Source organism: Zootoca vivipara, chromosome 10, assembly GCF_963506605.1.
Source record: "Zootoca vivipara chromosome 10, rZooViv1.1, whole genome shotgun sequence".
Taxonomy (NCBI): domain Eukaryota; kingdom Metazoa; phylum Chordata; class Lepidosauria; order Squamata; family Lacertidae; genus Zootoca; species Zootoca vivipara.
In genome coordinates, this window is record NC_083285.1 from 16,702,086 (window position 1) to 16,721,510 (window position 19,425).

The following is a 19,425-nucleotide window of genomic DNA, read 5'->3' on the forward strand; positions in this document are numbered from 1 at the left end:
TAGCTGAGCCCCCCAATATTTTTTTTAATTAAATTTTTATTGAGGATTTTCTTGGTTTACAGAGGTAATGCAGTGTCTCATAGTTATTCCGTTGTTACACATCAATCTTGCTTGTTGAGACATTAGGAAGAAGAGGGGGCGGGATGGGGGAGTGGGTGGGGTGGGGTGTCTATGTTTCTGTTTTCCTTGGTATATGTAGGGGTTCAGTGTCAGCGTTGTTTATGCGGGTTCTCTGTTGTTCGTTTGTGTTCCTTCTTTGGTGAGAGAGGTCGGGGTTGGCGTAGGGTGTGGTTATTCATTTGTGGATGGCTGTGGTGGTCTTTGGTTTCTTGTGTGAGTGGGGTGGGTGGGTGCTTTTGGTTAGTTTAACCATATTGATTTGTATGCTGACGGTGGGTTTTTGTCATTGTCTTGTTGGGCTGTGTAATTGATGAAGGGGAACCATATTGGGGTGAATGTGTCTTCTTCTGTTTGTCCCCGTGTCATTTTCAGCTTACTGGTTAGTTTTTCTAATAGGGCTGTTTCCCATACTGCCTGATACCATTGGTTCATGTTTACTCCTGACAGGTCTTTCCAGTGTCTAGTTATGATGTTTCTGGTTGCTGACAGTAGGTGGGTTATGAGTTCTTTGTATTCTGCGTGGGCGTGGTTGTCTTGGAAGATGTTTAGTAGGACCAGTTCTGGGGTGATTTCTAGCACTTGCTTTGTTATCTTACAAATTTCTCGTATGGTTATTGTCCAGAATGATTGGATTTTGGGGCATTCCCACCACATGTGGAGGTAGGTTCCTGTGGAGGTGCACCCTCTCCAGCATTTTGATGAGGTTCCTGGATGTATTAGTGCTAGTTTTCTTGGGGAGTCCCCCAATATTTTATTCAAGAAGGGACCCTTGCCTTTGATCATTTTCTTTCTGTAGTATTACCTTTTCTCCAGGAAGCTCGAGGTAGTGTGCATGGTTTTCCCCACCCCGACCTCCGAGAGACAACAACTGACCCAAAGTCGCCCAGCATAGCTGAGAGGGGCTTTGAACCCTGGTCTCCCAGGCATCTCCAAACTTCGACCCTCCAGATGTTTTTTACTACAATTCCCATCTTCCCCGACCACTGGTCTTGTTAGCTAGGGATCATGGGAGTTGTAGGCCAAAACATGTGGAGGGCCGCAGTTTGGGGATGCCTGCGCTAGTCCAACCAAACCTCTTAATGACGACACCGCACCGATCCCATTATGGCCCCATGCTCCAAGACTCGACTCTTAGAAACAGGTATGAGGGCTGGGGGAGCCAAGACTCAATTAAACCAAAGATTTGTTTTTTCTGCCCACAAGGAACCACAGCTTTCAAATGGTTGCTCATATGCATGTTTACTCTGAAACAAGCTCCGCTAAAATCAATGAGACCTGCTTTTGAATGAATGTGCTTTAGGTTTCAAGGTTATTTTACTTCATTGTCCTCAATATTATGCCCCTTTTCACAGGCTACTGTTCTAGAGTAACTGTCTTTTTTCCTCCCTTTTTGAGCTTTTCTGCCTTTACCTTTGGAGTGAAAGGCAGAAAAGCAGCAACAGGAAACATTTCCAGGCACGGATATGCAGAATTGAGCTGGTGAACCTGTTTAATTTCTGCCTGTTGCTAAAAGATACATGAACCATGCCAGACTAAAGCAGCAAGGGTATTTTTCTCACTCATGTTATCCAGGTACTAAGAGGTGCCCTGATCAGTTAGCCATCTTTGTATTTTATTGATAATTAGTAGTTGCATGCAAGTAAAAATTTTAACTGAAAGATAAATGGCTTTTAATTACTGAAACTGCTATGGGGGGATGGCTCTTTGATTGGGGTTATTCAGTGGTGAGGAAAAGGCAACTCTGCACATACTCAAGGATACTCTCTTCTTTACCGTTAATTCATCTGTGCCCATTAAGCGTTCTGGCACTAAAAGCAGGTGCCCAACCTAAATACAGATCCTGGCTTGGTAGGTGTTTGTTTTTCTAGTATTAAGAATAGTAGAAGTACCCAGAAAATAAATACAACCACCCTCCCCAAGAGAACAAGATACACAGATCAACCCCAAATACCCCTGCCATGTGTTGCCAGAGACTGCACACTGGATTCGGTTTCTGAGACATATGTTAAAAAATAAATGCCTACCATATTTCTACAAACCCATTTTCTGTTCGCCTTCCATTCAGTGCGTTTCCCTGTTTTGCCAGCTTTTCCATGAGAATCAGCATCCAAACAATTTGTTTTCAAGCAGGCAACTGCAAGTGATTCAAGCCCTTCCAGTTTTGAGCAGTCAGTAGATGAGCTGCAGCCGATAGGAATGTGATCAGTTCTTTATGTAGAACAGGCATCCCCAAACTGTGGCCCTCCAGATGTTTTGGCCTACAACTCCCATGATCCCTAGCTAACAGGACCAGTGGTCAGGGAAGATGGGGACTGTAGTCCAAAACATCTCGAGGGCCGAAGTTTGGGGATGCCTGATGTAGAAGATCCTTCTTGTTCATCCTTAAAAAGTATTAATAAGGCCAGACAATTTTGTGGTCCATTTTATTCCCTGAAAGACTGCTGTCCAAAATGTGTTGACGGTATTGCTGGCTTGGTTTATTCATGCTTGGTCGTTCCTAACAGTAAGGCATGAGCAGTAGGAATGATGAGATGTGGCAGCAGCAGGATGGGATAGAACAGTGGCTCTCAAAGGGTTTAGCATGCCACACTGGTGTGGCAGGAGAAGATGGCAAGTGTGGCAGGAAGCCGCATTATTGGATACTTTCTGGAAGTCCCGTGGTCATTTTATAAAGTAGTTGCGTTCTGTGTGAGCAATCAAGCACTTCTTTTGGTTTTCCAATGCATTTCTTGTCAATTTAAAAATCGGTGTGGTGCGAGCAAGTGTTTCCTCGGAAAGCGTGGCCCAGAAAAAGGATGCTGAGAACCACTAGGATAGAAGGATCCATTTCCTGTCTTCTGGCCCTGCAACTTAAGGGCATATTATTTTCCCTAGGACTGCTATTGCCACCTCTTCTTGACATCTTGCTGTAGTAATAATACCATACAAGGGTTTCTGTGCCAGTGGAGGAGGAAGGAAGGGCAACCTCTTATTTCGCGGCAGGGACAATGAAGTCATGTGGAGGGCCATTTGCCAATGCTCTGCGTGCAAACTAAATAAGCTTTGCTCAGAGCGAAATCCATCAAATGAGGCACACAGGTGAAGAGGCAGGTGGTGTTACTAGGTGTGCCTTGGGGGTTAAACTGTGGTCCAGTTCTGTCACTGGAAGCCCAGGTAGCAGGGCTGCCTTAAGTATATCCGGTGCCGTGGTGCAAAGATCCCACCAGCACCTCTCCCCCATTTCCCAGAGTTGCCGACCTTTTTACAGCGCTGCTGGAAGCTTTGCAGGGCTGGAGGAGGTGGGCAGCGACTGGAGGGCAGCTCCTGCAGCGGGGAAGAGGCGAAGGCTCTGGGCACGGTGCTGCTTCAGCAAGGTGGGCGAGGGTGGCAAGCTGCTGCCGGGAGGCGCCATGCCCAGTCTCTTCCCTGGAACCCGGGCCACAGTGGCCACGGCAGGCGGAGGCTCCAGGTGCGGTGGGAATGAGCTTTAGCACGGCATGGCGGAGGCAGGCAAGGGCAGCGACCTGATGCCGGGAGGCGCTGTGTCCTCTTCCCTGGCGCCCTCAGAACTTGGTGCCCTGGTGCCCCGCGCCACTTGCCTCTATGGGCAAGACGGCCCTGCCAGGTAGCTTCAGTGGCTAGAAGCACCTGTTACAAACTGTGGGAGGTGCAATAGCTACTGCCATTCATTGACCAGGAGAGCTTGACCACAGTCGTTTAGACCAGAGTTTTCTAAAATGTTCATGTTGGTGACACACTTTTTATACATGCATCCTTTGGCGACACAGTAATTCAGTTTTGCATCGTTTCGCAACACAGTAAGACTTTGCCAGCATGTAACACCGCTGTTCAGAGATGTGCACTGATTGTCCACTTGCTACTGGGCCAAGTTCAAGGGTTTACTAATACTATAAAGGTAAAGGGTAAAGGGACCCCTGACCATTAGGTCCAGTCGTGGCCGACTCTGGGGTTGCGCGCTCATCTCGCATTATTGGCCGAGGGAGCCGGCGTATAGCTTCCAGATCATGTGGCCAGCATGACAAAGCCGCTTCTGGCAAACCAGAGCAGCACATGGAAACGCTGTTTACCTTCCCACTATAGCGGTTCCTATTTATCTACTTACTAATAGTATATAAAGCCCTAAATGACTTGGGACCAGTTTTCTTGCAGGATCACCTTACCATATAAATGCTTACTTGACCGCTACAATCTGCCGAACCAGCACTGTTCTAGGGGCCACATAATACTTGATCAACATATGTCATAAATTTATCCTTTGGTGTGGCAGCACCTACACTTTGGAACTCCCTGTCTATTGACATCAGGGAGGGAAGTACCTTCACTACTCTCTTGGGTGCCTGCTTAAACATTTTTGTTCAGGCAAGCCTATGCAGACATGTAGAAGTTACGTTTGGTTTTTATTTTATTTTAGCTACTGTTGATCTTAATCATTTTTGAATATTTTCAGTATATATTTTTATCAGCATTTTTTATATTTTCAATATTTTTAAAGTTTTTATATTTTTAAATTTTTAACATATATTTCATAAAATAAACCACTTAGAGATTTTTCTCTCTGTTTTGTAAACTGCTTAGAGATTTTCTTGCACTCAGGTAGAACGTAAGTTTTGTTAAATAAAATAAAATGCCACTTTTTTTTGAACGTTTTTAAAAAAACACCCTTTGTTATGACCAACCAAAATGCCTTATAATAGGGAGCAAGCCTTTGTGTCTTCTAGAACTCTTCATCAAGCAAAGCAAGAAGGGTGTGTGAGAGAGAAAGTTTGCTTGGAATTGAAGTCATCATGTCCGCATTGGCCAAAAATTCATTTTTCTAGTATAGTCTCAGAAGAGCTGTGGGTTGGGGTTGTCAAGAGGAGCATCTGCCGTTCAGCATTTCCCATTCACTGATGTGTGGCCATTCAAGGGAGTGTTACATTGCAGCCAGGATTGCAACTGGGGTGTCTAGATGCAAAAGAAGAGGAAGCTAGACGCCTGATAAGGAAGACTGACTATCAGCCAGAACCTGTGTTTGGAAATAAGCCCCACTGAGTTCAAATATGGTTTTACCACCTAGTAAGTGTGCTAAGCATTTCACCCTGAGTTGTGAGAGCTGCTTGGTTTTAAACTCCACTCCTCCTCAATACCTCAGCCTTTCCAGCTTTGCCCCCCCCCCATATTCACTGGGAAGTCCTCACATATGCCTGCAGAGAACATCCAATCCTTGCCTGTTTATTAGGGAAGGATTGCAGGGAAGCTCCCACCCCTTTAATTGCTGTGTCCAAGTCTAGCATCGTATTTGCACCAGGCTGTCTTCTTTAATACACCTAAGCATTTAAATGGTCTGTCTATCTGTCTGTCTGTCTGTCTGTCTGTCTGTCTGTCTGTCTCTCTCTCTCTCTCTCTCTCTCTCTCTCTCTCTCTCTCTCAGTGAACGTTTTTTAACTGCTTGCTGTTTTATGGTGATTGCTTTGTGATGGCCTCATTATCACTTCGTAGGAAGCAATTCATGAATTAAATGAAATATCTCGAAGCCATTTCAAAACACATCAAATATATATATATATATAAAGCAACTGCGTGTTTAGGTACTAATGCATATATGACAACAATTTCATAGCCAATACAGATTCAACAAGCTAATTGGGTGGCTTGGTGAAGGATAAATGTCTTCAGCAGATGCAGAAGAGATAATAGGTCTGATATATAACAGGAGAGGGTACCAATTTTATGTGGGGAGGGAGGAGTGTGTTTTTTTTGGGGGTTGTTTCATATGATCATTTGGTTATCATTGTTTTACGTTTGAAATATTTGTTTACTGCGTAAGGTGCCTAAGACCTTTGGGTATAAGGCGACTTGTAAATCATAATCATATTTCAGCAAGTGTAGAAAATCCCCTCTCCTGCATACCTGGTAAAGGGACAAGAGCGTGGTCACTTATTCAGTGAATCCATCACCTAGAGTGGCTTTAGACTAGAGAGTGGCTGGCAGTGAGCAATATCCGTGAGAGAGTTGTTATTGATACAGGGGATATTGACAGAAGTATACTTGACCTGAATATTCCCTGGGAATATGACATTAGCAGGGTTGAGACTGGCATGGGAGTTACTGACAGTTTTAGCTGATCCCTTGATTCTGCAGCGCATTTACTTGGGAGGAGGTGCTATTGATCTCAATGGAATGCGCTGCCAAGTAATGGATGTTTAGGGGACATCAAGGGGACCAAGAAAGCCAACTTTAAATTACATAAGTGATGCATTCCTGCGTTGAAAACTGGCTGAGATCTTTTAGGGCCATTCTACAAGACTCAAGTCAGCAGCCAGCGCTGGTCCAGAAAATGTCCTGCCTCTGATGCCCTTTCAAATGCCCAAATTGCAGTGATTTGTTACAAGGCAAGATGGTAGCAACTCTCATTAGAGAGGAGGTTCCTGGCTGCAGAGGCCACTGATTGTAATATGGGTGATTTATTGCCCCAGGGTCCAAAATAATTTGGTCAGCCTTGAATCCTATGAGGAGTCACCGTTAGCTGTTCAAACTCAGGCAGAACAAAATTTATTGGGTGGGAGAAGGGGTGTTTTTTTAGCAGGAACTCGGGGTGTGTGTGTGTGCTGAGTTTCCTTACCTTTTTTCAATTAAATAATTATTTTATTTGGGGTGTTGGGGTGCTGGAACATACACCCATATCAATAAAGTAGTGACCATTTCTAATCCAAAATATTAATAATGTCTTACATTTAGCCACTGACAGGGGGCGGGTGGTGTGGAACTATCACTGGGCTGGTAATAAACAAACTTATTGGTGAGTTCCCCCACCTTTTTCTCCGGAAAAAAGCACTGGGGACCCCCTTAACATTTGTTTTTTTTTAAAAAAATGTTACAAATAGAGCAGATTTTTTGTGTCAGCTGACATTAACAATGGAAATGTTCCATCAATTCTGACTTAAAACATAAATTAGTAGCCCATATGTCAAAATAGGTATCCGAGTGAGAATGACGATTATAAACGATTCCTTCAAACGCTGAAAGGGCAGTGACATTTTCAGGGCCCCGAGGAGAGGAAAATGGGTGTTGGTTCTTCCAGCCTTGTAGGACCCACCTCTTGGATAAGGGCTGGCAGGGTCCACTTCTGTTGTCCACCCTTCAGCGTCTGTGACTTTGTGATTTAATGCCATCCACAGTTTCCTGAGCACGCCCACTTTATTTTATACAGTGGGTGAAAGTCCTGAAGTTTATTGTCCCGTGGACCGTCATTTGTGGGTGTGCGTGTTGCTCACGTTTACGCGGAAGCAAGTGCCCAAGATGTCTTTTGCAGACTCTGTGGTCCGGCTTGGTTAGCAGGTGGGTCGTGGGGAGCTGGGTTTCCTAAAGCGCTTGGGCTCCGTTTAGTTTGCCTTTTAATCCTCTCTGGGTTTCAGAGCCTTTTGCGAACGCGAGTCTGGCGACCTGGACCTGACAGCCGTTGATGCGCTCCGAAGGCGCGCCTGGATCAACCCCGGGCAGGTGAAACCGTGTCAAAAGCGCAGACCTCTCTCCCGCAGCTGGATCGGGGTAACAGGGCCGGCGGTTCACTGTGGACTCTCACACATTCTGCAGGGGGGGGGGAATACACACACTCACACACACTTATTTACAACTGCAGGATTGCTTTTACCTTTATTCTAGAACTCAGATGCAAGTGCGTAAATTCAGCTCGCCTTCCACAATCAGATACACATATTTTAGCGCACACAGCGCTGGGTTTTGGTGTTTTTCTTGGGTTTGTTTTTGGTTTTTTTGCTGGTGGTTTTGATGCGGCTTATTTCTCACCATGCACTTCCACAGTGGAGCAATTCTTTCCTTGAGACGGGCTGGACAGATGGAGTTCAGGTGCAGCGTTCAGGCTTCCCAGTTTCCTCTTTGACGTGGACGCGGCAGACTAGACGTGCGTTTCCGCTGCCTTTTGACTTTGAGATAAGGCGAAGGCGTTTATTTCTTGCTTTGGCGGAACTGGCTTTCCGGGGGGGGGCAATAAATATCCAGCCAGCCGTCTCACCACTCCTCTGAGACGCTGGGAACCTTGCAGAAAGTTTCCTCTTGCTGCCATAGCCCAAGGTTATTGTGTGGAAGATTAGAACAGGGCATGGGCATCCGGAATTTATTTTTATTTCTGGAAGGGGGCAAAGCAAATACTTCAAACAAACAGCTAAAAGTTTCTCCCTAAACAAATGAGAATGGGGCCTTGCCCATTTGCCTCACATCTACAAATCCTAGAAACATCCGCTATTTCAGGCATAGGCAAACTCGGCCCTCCAGATGTTTTGGGACTACAACTCCCATCATCCCTGACCACTGGTCCAGTTAGCTAGGGGTGATGGGAGTTGTAGTCCCAAAACATATGGAGGACCAAGATTGCCTATGCCTGCTCTATTTTAATAGTTTTTTATTGACTGCATTTCTATCCCACCTTTCCTCGAGGTGGCGTACAGGATTCTCCCGCTCTCCACAACAACCCTTTGTGGTAGGTTGGGCTGAGACACTGGCCCAAGGTCACCCAGTGAGATTCCTGGCGTGTAGGGATTTGAACCCTGCTCTACCAGGCACTCTAACCTCTATCCGCACTGTCTTTAGCAATGGGGGAGGGAGGGGAATGTCCCCACCAAGTGGGGAAAAGGGGTTATGCGATCCTTCACCAGATGCGCAGATGTCAAGTTCAGGTTACCCCCTCGGAAGGCGAGGTCTCGCCTACACTCTGGGCAGAAAGCGGCCCTTCCGACTCGACGGGGCTTGTTCCCTCGGATTCCCAGCTGCCCGCGATGGGAAGCGGCGCGAAGCTCGTGCCTTTGGTGATATTGGCGATCTAATCGCCTCTGGGTTCAGCTATTGCCCTGAGGTTGCGATGCGTTTGCATGGAGGCTGCTAATGAAAAGCCCAGAGGGAGAGGGCTTCGACCACAAGTAAATGTAAGTGAGCAAGAAAAGCAGGAGAGAGAGAGAGAGAGAGAGAGAGAGAGAGAGAGAGAGAGAGAGAGAGAGAGAGAGAGAGAGAGAGAGAGAGAGAGAGAGAGAGAGAGAGAGAGAGAGAGAGAGAGAGAGAGAGAGAGAGAGAGCAATTCGACGCTCACACCCGCTGCGTAAAGCGAGACACAACTTCGGAGTAACCATGCAACAAGAGAATGTTAATTCTGGGTGAGACCCGTTGTGCTCACGGGGGCTTATTTCGGAGTCAATCTGCCTGGACTCGGTCTGTACGTGGAGCGCAGATAAAGCTGCTTTCCTCTTCTCTCCCCCTCCAGGCTACATAATACACGTAATTTAGAAAGGCGCAGGGGGCGGGTAACAAAGGCTGCATTTTGGTGTATGGAAGGGCGGGGAGTTCAATTCAGTTCTAAAACTCAGAACTAATTCCGACGTTCAGGCTTATTTCGTTCGAAGTCAGGGGTTCACAGACCTTTCTGTCCCACAGACCACTTGAAAATTGGGCGGGGTGGTGGTGGTCTTGACGGACCTTTCTGCCTATTGTAGCAGCTGCGCTCTGTTACATGCTGTGCGATTTTGCATTGCCCGTGCTTCTTCAGTTTTTTATACATTGCAGTTAATTGTAGACTCCAAACTGTAATAATGCAATACTGTCTTCGACCCTAAATTCACAGGCATGTCCTGGGTGAAGCTTGTCTCGTGTTCCAATGGTAGGGTTGCCATATTTCAAAAAGTAAAATTATTGAGCTTTTTAAAGGAACCCACCGACATTGCCGAGCTTTTATTTTTGGAAACAAAATAATAATAGTGATATCAAGCCTTTGGAGCTGCTTACGCTGCTTTTTCCATCGGGATTTTCCTGACATTTTGCCAGTTCTGCAAAATTTCCCCCTGGTGCCACTTTTACACCGGAAAACCAGGACATCTCAGGAATTTTCCTGAGGTATGGCAAGCCTAGCCGATGGCCACAGTTTGGAAACCCCTGTTAATTCTTTTGCACCAAACTCCACATGGTGGATCTGGGCAGTTCTAGCTTTCTTTTTTAAAATTAAAAAAAGTAGATCCCTTTAATCTGAAATCATCCCATCCGTCTCCTACAAGATTCGCTTTAACATCTGCACTAGACATTTAAAGCATTATCATACAGCTTTAAACTGCTATGGCTTCCCCGCAAGAATCCTGGGAACTGTAGTTCGTTTAGGGTGCTGAAAGTTGTGCGGCAGTCCCCTCCCAGAACTACAATTGCCAGAATTTTCTGGGAAGAGGGGTGTTAAAGCACCCTGTGAACCGGGAATAGGAGCCTCCTGACAACTCTCAGCATGCTTAAGGAACTACAGTTCCCAGGATTTTTCGTGGGAAACTGATTGTTTAAGGGGGTATGATAGTGATTTAAATGTCTAGTGCAGATGGGGCCTGGGTTATTCTCTCCCTGAAACGGGGAGGGTTTTCCTGCGTCCCTAAGCACCCCCTGGCCTAGGCTTCAGGTCTTCCTCCCTCCTTTCTTCCTTCCCTTGGAAGAAGATTTGGGAGTTTGCCTGATTTGCCTGCCCAGGAGAAGCGACCCGCTCCTGGTTTGGGCTTGGGTAGAGGGCACATTGCCAAGCAATCCTTCTCTGGGCCGTTTCTGGTAGAATCTGGCGCTACTTTTCTCTCCGGATTCTCTTAGATTCTCTAGCAAAACTACCGGTATAAGGATCGATGTTGCTGGTGGTGACCGGGTCGCTCTTTAAAACGTCCGCACCTCACATCCTCACTGATGAATCAGACTCATTTGCTTCCTCAAGACTCTGGGCAATGGGCACGTACTTCGAGATACAGTAAAGAGCCGACTTGAGGATAAGAGAGCAAACGGGTTGACTGGTGAGCGAGCGCTCAAGTTTGCGCGCGATCTTGGGCGCAGCTAATCCACTGGCTCCGGCAGACGTTTCTTCCGAGGAAACAAGTTTAGGGTGGAAACATCTTATAGTTGTGGTGCCTTGAAAAAACCAAAGGCATATATAAGATGACAGATTTCGCTTCCTCCGATGCAGAGAGCTGCGATTCTTTAGGTTGAGAGCGAGCCGGGCTGGACATGATGGGCCTGAACTTCTACACAAACTTGCCTACGATCCAGCTGCAATCCTAAACTGCCAAGTTCTTACGGAACGCAAGAGGATTTCCTTTTCAATTAACCAGTTTAGGGTGACCATGCGTGACTGGAATTTTGCGCACTCGCGCAGAGCGATCCTACGCACTTATAGTCCCATCTGATTCCAAGAGGGACTTACTCCCAAGTTTATGCATTTAGGGCTATTGCCTAACGTTGGAGGGTGTCCCGCGGAACGTGAGCAAAGTGTGGTTTCAAGGGCAGAAGTGCTTCGGAGTAGCATTCCGAAGTCACCGCCGCATTGTAGCGTGAATTCGGCTTAGAAAGGGAGATCTTTTCCCTTCCGGCTGACACTTTCCATTTCAACCTAGTCTGTTCTCTTTGCTCACTGGCTCTTTCTCTCACACACTCTTTCTTTTCACAGTAAAAGCAAACACCGGATTCTGGCGCTATATTGCCCAAACTCCTCCTCAGTCCGGCGTTGTCTTAATTTGCAGAGCCAGTAATTGCCGCTTTGGGACCCGGTTTCCTAGCTCCAGCGACGACACGGCGTGTCGTTTCGCCTCCTCCCAAACACATGTCAGCGAAAAGTCGATCTCAGAAAGACCAGGAGCGAGCCAGCTGCTGAGGCACTAAGGAAGCGAAAGCTTCGCCTGAAATAGTTCCCATCCCAGCCGAGGGGTGGAGCGCAGGAGGCGAGGAACTGAATCCATCCGCTTTAAAATTCGACGGCGAGGGATTGGTGGAGGGCGCGGCGAGGTGCCCCAGAAGTGTATGGGGAGTCGGGCAAATAAGATATTTTTATTAAATAATAAACATATAAATATAATAGGAGGAAGATAAGTGACAAAAATGTTTCCTGGTCGCCCAGGTGAGCCAGTTCACCTGTACGCTGAAACCAGCCTGGTTTGCCCCCTCGCGCCACAACTGCGCCCGTCTGGCGTCTGCCTCGGGGGCCTAGGGGAAGGGAACCTGAGCTTCCCCTGGGGGAGAGAGCTTTTGCGCCAACCCATCTGCTGTGGGGAAGGGCTCCCAGAGAGGAAAACCCCACCTCCCCGCTGGAAGGGAGTAAATCCAGGACTCCTGGAGCGTCGGGGGGGAAGGGTTTGCAGCGTCTTGTTAGGTCTGCGCGGTCTTTCGACGGATCCTAACTCGGAGCTGCCCACAAGTCCCATTAAAAGCTAGGGAGGGGGATTGTGCTGTGATGCATTTAAGAGGCCAGCCTGACGATGGTGGTCGCGTGTATTCTAGTTGTGGGGATGGAATGAGGAGGGGGCGAACTATGTGCGCCGCCGCCCCCCGAGCTCCTTGACGACAAAGGGTGGGGTAGGCATGTAAAAAAAGGAATGAATGAATACAAAGAATTCTTATCCCAAATGCCCTTAAAATAGAAGCACCCGCAAAGGGCTTTCCGGCATTTCTCCTGTGGGGCTCGGGACCAGCCATCCGTGGTGGGCAAGGGACGGGTATGTGCAAAGGAAAGAAATATTCCACGGCTCTCTAGTCCCTCGATTTACAAAAGCTTAATGCGTCGCGATCATTTTTGGAGCGTTTGTAGTATATGTTACTGTTTGTTTGTTTTTTGTCCGGTACAATCGGTGGGTATTTTTACTTAATTCTTTCCTTTGTGCTGAGGATGCTGTGAAGCTATTAGGAAACACTGGATTTAATACACACGCCAAACCCGCATTCTGCTGCCTGTTTGCGTCCTCTCCGCGGAGGAAATCCAGGCCCGCGCCTTCCCCGGACTGTTTACATAGCCCTTGGCCCCGGGGACCGAGAGAGATTTGTCGTTAATTAGTGGATCATCTGAAAGCGGGGAGGCTACAAACCAATTTGCCCCGAAACGGACCTGTAATAGCCCTGCTCCTTGGGCTCGTTCCAGTCAGATTTGAAGGGTGGAGGGTGTCTTCCGACGGCAAAGCCTCGCTCGCTCCCGCCATTCAGCCGGAGCTGGCTACGTTTAGCAACTCACAAGCGAGAGAACCGGGATCTGTTTCTCTTTTAAGCCTAAGAGAATCCGCGTGGTTTCTGTTTGGTTAATGAAACTGGTTTAAAGCTAAACGCCGGTTAGATCCTGGATCTCTGAAAAGTACCAAAAGCTCCGAAAGGTTCCTCTGAAGGAACACATCGCTATTTAGAGCACAACGAGGCTGTGTTGCTAAGCAGCCTCTTGAACGCAGGTTGGATTGAAAGCCCAGTCTGAGGTGAGATGGGGAAAATGAGTCCAGAAATTCCCTCGCTGGGTGAGCAATCTGGAGCCATGAAAATCGACGGCGGTGGGGGAACCACCTCTTCCTCGTTGATTTCAATGTGATCTCGCACTGTAGCCTCCGAGTTCTCCCTGAGATAGCTGACCTCTGGTTTTCGTGCTGGGCATTTTGCCGCCTGTCTCTCCCCACCCCCCAATTTGCAGTGTTTGGGGTCGTCCTTGCTTGAATAGCTATTGAAAGTTTGGTCTTGGCCGAGGCCATCATCCTCAGCGCTCCGGAAACCTGGGTCTCCCCGACGCCTTCCTCCTTTGAATCCGGGTTGCCGTCTACACTGGGACGCCCCGTCTAACACCCGCTCGGAGCTGCAACCGCTGCCAACAGCCCCGCGCTTTTCCTCAAGAAAGCGAAGCGTTTTTGTTTCTTTGGAAGGGCGGCGCGTTTGTCAAAAGGCCAGGCGTCCAAAGGACTACCTCCGAAGTGGCACCGAGAAAGGAGGGAAGGGAGGGAGGAAAGAAGGAGCAGACCCGGGGCAGAAGCAGAGCAGCCAAGACGCGCATCCAGGTGCGCAGCGCGCGGATGTCCGCCTGGGCTGAAACTGACAAGCAGGCAGCGCAACTACCCCTCCTTTGTCCGAGAGAAGCCCGTCGCTGTGGCCCCCCAGTTTCCCTTATTTAGAGGTCACGCCGCGAATTGTCTTTCCTTTTATGATTATAAAGGAAAAGATGATGTCATTTAAAGGCAAACAAGACCATTGATCTGGAGGCCTCTGAAGTCTGTGTAAGGTAAGGAGACTGGGAATAATAGGAGGGGAGAGGAGAAGGAGGGGGAGACCCAGAGGCGGAGGGGGAGGGGAAAGCCATCTCCTTCCCTCTGGGCGGGGGGAGGAGGCGGAGGAGGATCGGGCGCCAATGGAAAGTAGCCTCCTGATCTTGGGAGCGGGGAGGGAAGGGGGTTCCACTTTCCTCCCCCCCCTCCTCCTAATGCCTGTTGGAAGCGAATTGAGCAATTATCTAGTTTACCTTCTCCTCTTGGAAGTTAACGATTGGCGGGATCGTGGCTGCTGCTATTGACCCAACACTTTCCATTGAGAGAGAAAACGACGGAGAGAGGCGAGGAGGAGGAGACAGGGGCGACCGTCCCCCGCCAAAGGCGCGCAGAGGCGGCGATGGTCCGGCACGAGTCCGTCGGGATGCGCAGGCTCGTGCCGCCGCCGGCCGTCGAGATGGAGAGGCAGCTTTCGGCGGTTCTGGAGGCGGTCCAGGCGGCGAGCGAGACGGCGAGGGCGGCAGCGGCGGTGGGCTTGGTGTGGGCATCGGAGGACGAGGCATCGCGGGTGGCAGCAGCCGCGCGGGGCTCCGCTGGCTCCGCTCAGTGAGCGGGCTGCGGAGGGGCAAAGGCAGCTGGAGAGGCGCCCAGGCAAGCGAGCGGCCAGCCATGAACAATAGCGGACAGCCGCCACAGCAGCAGCACCCCCCGACGGCTGCCAAGAGCTTGGCCGCTCCTCGAGCCAACATGTTGAGTGCCTCCAAGCCTTTGGCATTCTCCATCGAGCGCATCATGGCCCGGACGGCCCCGGAGCCAAAAGCCCTGCCGCTGCTGCCCCACTTCTTGCAAGGAGGGGGCCCCAAAAGCGCCGAACAGCATGTCAAGCCGCAGCAGCAACAGGCGGAGGCGGCGCTCAGCCTGGCATCTTCCATCCCTTGCATGATCCCTTTCGTGCCGCTGGCCTACGAGTCCTTAGCCAAGGCGGGCTCGGAGCCCAGGAAGCCCCCGATGGACCCGCCGCTGCCGCCCTCCCCATCTTCTTCCTCGTCGGCGGCGTCTTTGAGCTGCGCGCTGAGCCTCAAGCCGCCGTCCGGGGACCTGCAACCGCTGCAGCAGCACTACAAGCTCGTCCGGCCCCGCGTGGTCAACCATTCCTCCTTCCACGCCCTGGGCACCCTGGGCTATTTCAGCCGCACGACGGAGCCGCCGCAACCGCCGCCCCCGCCGTCGGGCCTCAGCCTCCACCCGGTGGCGTCCTACTTCCTAGGCTCGCCGCTGCACGCCTCCTCTCCCGCCGCCTTGCACGCTCCGACGGCGCCCAAGGCCTACCTGGCGGAGAGGAACAAGCTGCACGTGTTGCCGCCCGGCCCCGACAAATACCCGACGCCGGCCTTCAAGGATCTGGCGCATGCCCAGCTGCACAGCGCGGCAGCTGCAGCCGCAGCCGCCGCTGCCGCTGCCGCCGCGCACCTTCTGGCCACCGACAAGCTGCCCTTCAAGAACGTCGGAGCGGACTTCAGCCGTGGCTCGCCCAGTGCCAAGCCCAAAGTCTTCACCTGCGAGGTCTGCGGCAAGGCAAGTGCCGAATCCGGCCCCTCTCCCAGATCCGATCCGCCAAGGCGGCCGTCGAGGCTGCTGTTTGCTGCGGCTGCTGCTCTGGCTTTCTCGCGCACCCTTTCTAATCGCGCTTCTTGTCTCTTCTACTTTCACTTTCTGACCCCTCCCCTTCCCCCTTCAAGGTCTTCAACGCGCACTACAACCTCACGCGCCACATGCCGGTGCACACGGGAGCCCGGCCCTTTGTCTGCAAGGTCTGCGGCAAAGGCTTCCGCCAGGCCAGCACACTCTGTCGCCACAAGATCATCCACACCCAGGTACCGACCGCGCGCTTGCTCTCCCTCTGCTCAGCGCCCCGCAAACGCACGGATTTCCCGCCCGCTGCGTACAAAGCCAGCAGCTACGCGCGGCTCAAACCCGACGGCTCCGCGCCGTGGCTCTGCAAACCTCCTCCCTTCCCGCCGCTGGTCCGTCGAACTGGCCAGCATCTGCCTCTCCCCCTCTGTCTGAGTTAAACTGTTCTGCCTCCTCGACGTGCGAATGTTTGTCTTCTGGAGGCATTAACTGGGAAGCGAGCTGTTCGAGTGTGTGTGTGTGTGTGTGAGAGAGAGAGAGAGAGAGAGAGAGAGAGAGAGAGAGAGAGAGAGAGAGAGAGAGAGAGAGAGAGAGAGAGAGAGAGAGAGAGAGAGAAGTGAGGGGAATAAATACTAGTCCTTTTTTCTTTCTCCCCTCCCCAACAATAGTGCTTGGGAAATGTCCCCTAGACAGCCACCTCTCCACATTTCCCTTCTCTCCCTTTCCCCCACTGCTGCCTCTCACTCCGTCGGCTGTTTATATCACTAGGGCTACCATCCTGAAATACGCTTCCTCGGAAGTAAGCCCGACTAAATTCACTTTCCACCAAGCGCGATTAGGCTCCGGGTTCCAGCTTCCGTATTCTCCCTCCCCGCAACCCCGCGCGCGTCTCCAATTGATTTGAGGGGCGCTCGCCGCCAGAGTTTAAACTTAAGGGGACGAGGTCCTCTCGGGTAGCAAAGGAAGCTGATCTTCTTTCCAAGCGAAAACAGCACCTCCTTCCCCAGTTCTTGCTGTCCTGGGGGTGGGGTGGGGGGGAAGAGAGCCAGGATTGTGCCCCGCTTGGAGAGGAGCTGCAAAACGGACTGGTTTTTTATTGCGTTTTTCTCTCCTTAAAATAATAATAATAATAATAAATACAGGAGAAGCCTCATAAATGCAACCAGTGCGGGAAAGCGTTTAACCGGAGCTCCACGCTGAACACGCATACGCGGATCCACGCGGGCTACAAACCTTTCGTCTGCGAGTTTTGCGGGAAAGGGTTTCACCAAAAAGGTACGACTCTGCGATCGTTGGCATCGTCGTTGTTTCTTCTCGAGCGCGCGCACCCTTTTTTTTCCTCCCATATCCGATGTTCAAAACGAATATGTTAAAAAAATTAAAACAGATATCAAACGGATATTTTTTTAAGCGTGTCTAAAATGTTACGCCTGCATTATTGTTTGTGTGAGCTCGGATAGTTATGTTGCGGGAAGACAAACGGAGGATCCCCGCTGTTATAGAAAACCAGGAGCAAAAGATTTAGATATATATATATAGAGAGAGATCTATTTAGCTTCTCCAATTGTTGTTTTTCTCGGATGGCCACTTCTGTTTAATTGGGGTGAGGGGCGGAGCATTAGTGTGGATTTAAGAACGCGAGAACGATTGCAATTATTATTGTGAGGATAATTGGGATTAACAACTCAGTTTGTGCAGGTTTATGCGGAAATAAGTGCCACTGATTTCCGTGGGCTTGCATAGAAATAAGGCCGCAATTTCCTGAACCCAGTGGGACTTCCTTGTGAGGTGGCTTGTATATTGAAACCCAAGGCATCAGCGATGTCTTGCACTGTTACCTGGGAGTAAATCCCGTTGAGCTCAACAGCACTTATTTCCAAATAAACGAACTACAGGCTTGCAAGTGTTAACCGGAGTCTTATGAGAGTAAACTCCGAATATTCTGCACGGTTCTGTTTGTAGATGCAAATTGCAAAAAGAAAACCCGGATCCACAACGCACCGCTTCGGATTAAGATGGTTCCGCTTCGCGGAGGTGCATGGAATTAACATTCCCATCTTAAAGATTTATTTGGGAAGAAAATCATTAAAAAACAGAAATCGTAGATGTTGTTTAGTACCGCATTGTGGATTATTCCAGTCCTAATTTAATCCACCCCAAAGCGGTTTGATTTCGCTGGCTAACGATTTTTTTATTTTATTTTTTTGGATGAGGGAGAAGGAGAGGAAAGGGATTTAAACCGCTTTATTATTTGGAGTACCCCGGTTCCTGAAGGTCAGTCTGGAAGTCAGTTCACGGGATTTTGTCCAGATAAGCGGCGTTTTGGATCTGGGCACACAAATCGGCTAACCAGGAGCGTTCCGAGATTTCAGTTTCTTTGGATTTTGGTGTCTGTGTGCGTGCGTGTGTGGTTTTTCGTTCGATTGTTTGTTTGTTGTTTTTAAGTAGAAAAACTTTAAAGAATTTGATTTTTTTTTCGACGGAATTGACTCCGGAATGCCAACCGAAGATGTTAACCCGAGGTAGTTGTGTGTGTTTGTTTGTTTGAAGCGGGGGTTGTGGGGATTGCGCGCGGGCTTGGGCTGTGTGTTCTTTGAGGGCGGGAGAGGTTCTCCCCACGTGCCTCACTGAGCGCCTTGCCCTGTTGTTTGTTCCCCCCCCCATAGGAAACTACAAGAACCACAAACTGACGCACAGCGGCGAGAAGCAGTTTAAGTGCAATATCTGCAACAAAGCCTTCCACCAGGTGTACAACTTGACTTTCCACATGCACACCCACAACGACACCAAGCCCTTCACCTGCCCCACCTGCGGCAAAGGCTTCTGCAGGAACTTTGACCTCAAGAAGCATGTCCGCAAACTGCACGACACCAACGGCAGCGGCGGCTCGAGCGTGGCTGCTTCGCGAAGCGCCGTCGAGCCAGAACTGCAGCCGCCGCCGTCTATGCTGCTTCACCGCCCGTGAGGCGCGCCGCCGCCTTCCGCCCTTCTTCTGCATGCACTTCGACGGCGGTCCGCGCTTCTCCCGCGCTCCCTCCAGAGAAAGCCGTCGGGTTTTTCTTACCCTCTGGGACTGCTGGAAAAAGATGAGAGACAAGGAAATTGCTTTGGGTTGTTTTTTCTCTCTCTGACCCCGACAGTCGGGGGAAAGAAAGACTTGCGTCTCCCCGCGTGAGCTGGGGAGCTGGTTTTGAGAAAACCAGGACTAATGAAACGTTACTTCGGGTGTATATTTATTGAAAAAGCTGGGTCGAGACCCGGCCGGGAAGTCTGCCTAGAGTTGCCAGGTGCTCACCTCCAAGAGGGCTGCGGGGAAGGGACCCCTTTTGCTATGAAAATCCCTTGTCCTTTTTTGAAAAGGCCCCTTCCTTTTAAAGGACTTTCATTGGCTCCAGAATTTATTGCAGCGCCCAATTGGTGTCTCTCTCGTGTGTGAGAGATTTTAAAGCGTCCCCCCACATCTCAGAAACTCTGGGGTGTCCCTTGCTCAAAGGAGTCCTTCTAAGTCCCCTGCCCCACACAAAACAGCGGAGGGCGCGCTGCCTTTTTCAAATGCCACCTTCGACGTGTGCCATTTCAAACGTCGGCGCGCCCGGCGCTTTATTCAGCGGCTGTTAAGTCCCGGGTACCGTATTTAAATGCACGATTCCATGCCTAAGGTTATCCAAATATATGT

At 49.8% G+C, this 19,425-nt stretch overlaps 1 protein-coding gene across 1 annotated transcript; it reads left to right on the top strand.

Annotated features, from left to right (window-relative positions):
• The first annotated feature begins 1,199 nt into the window (after positions 1-1,199).
• On the top strand, positions 1,200-18,714 carry FEZF1 (FEZ family zinc finger 1). Its single transcript, XM_060279424.1, has 7 exons — positions 1,200-1,261; positions 3,368-3,568; positions 7,515-7,647; positions 14,388-15,692; positions 15,857-15,991; positions 16,892-17,024; positions 18,416-18,714. The coding sequence occupies exons 1-7, from the start codon at positions 1,200-1,202 to the stop codon at positions 18,712-18,714; spliced, it is 2,268 nt and encodes a 755-aa protein (XP_060135407.1).
• Positions 18,715-19,425: the final 711 nt, after the last annotated feature.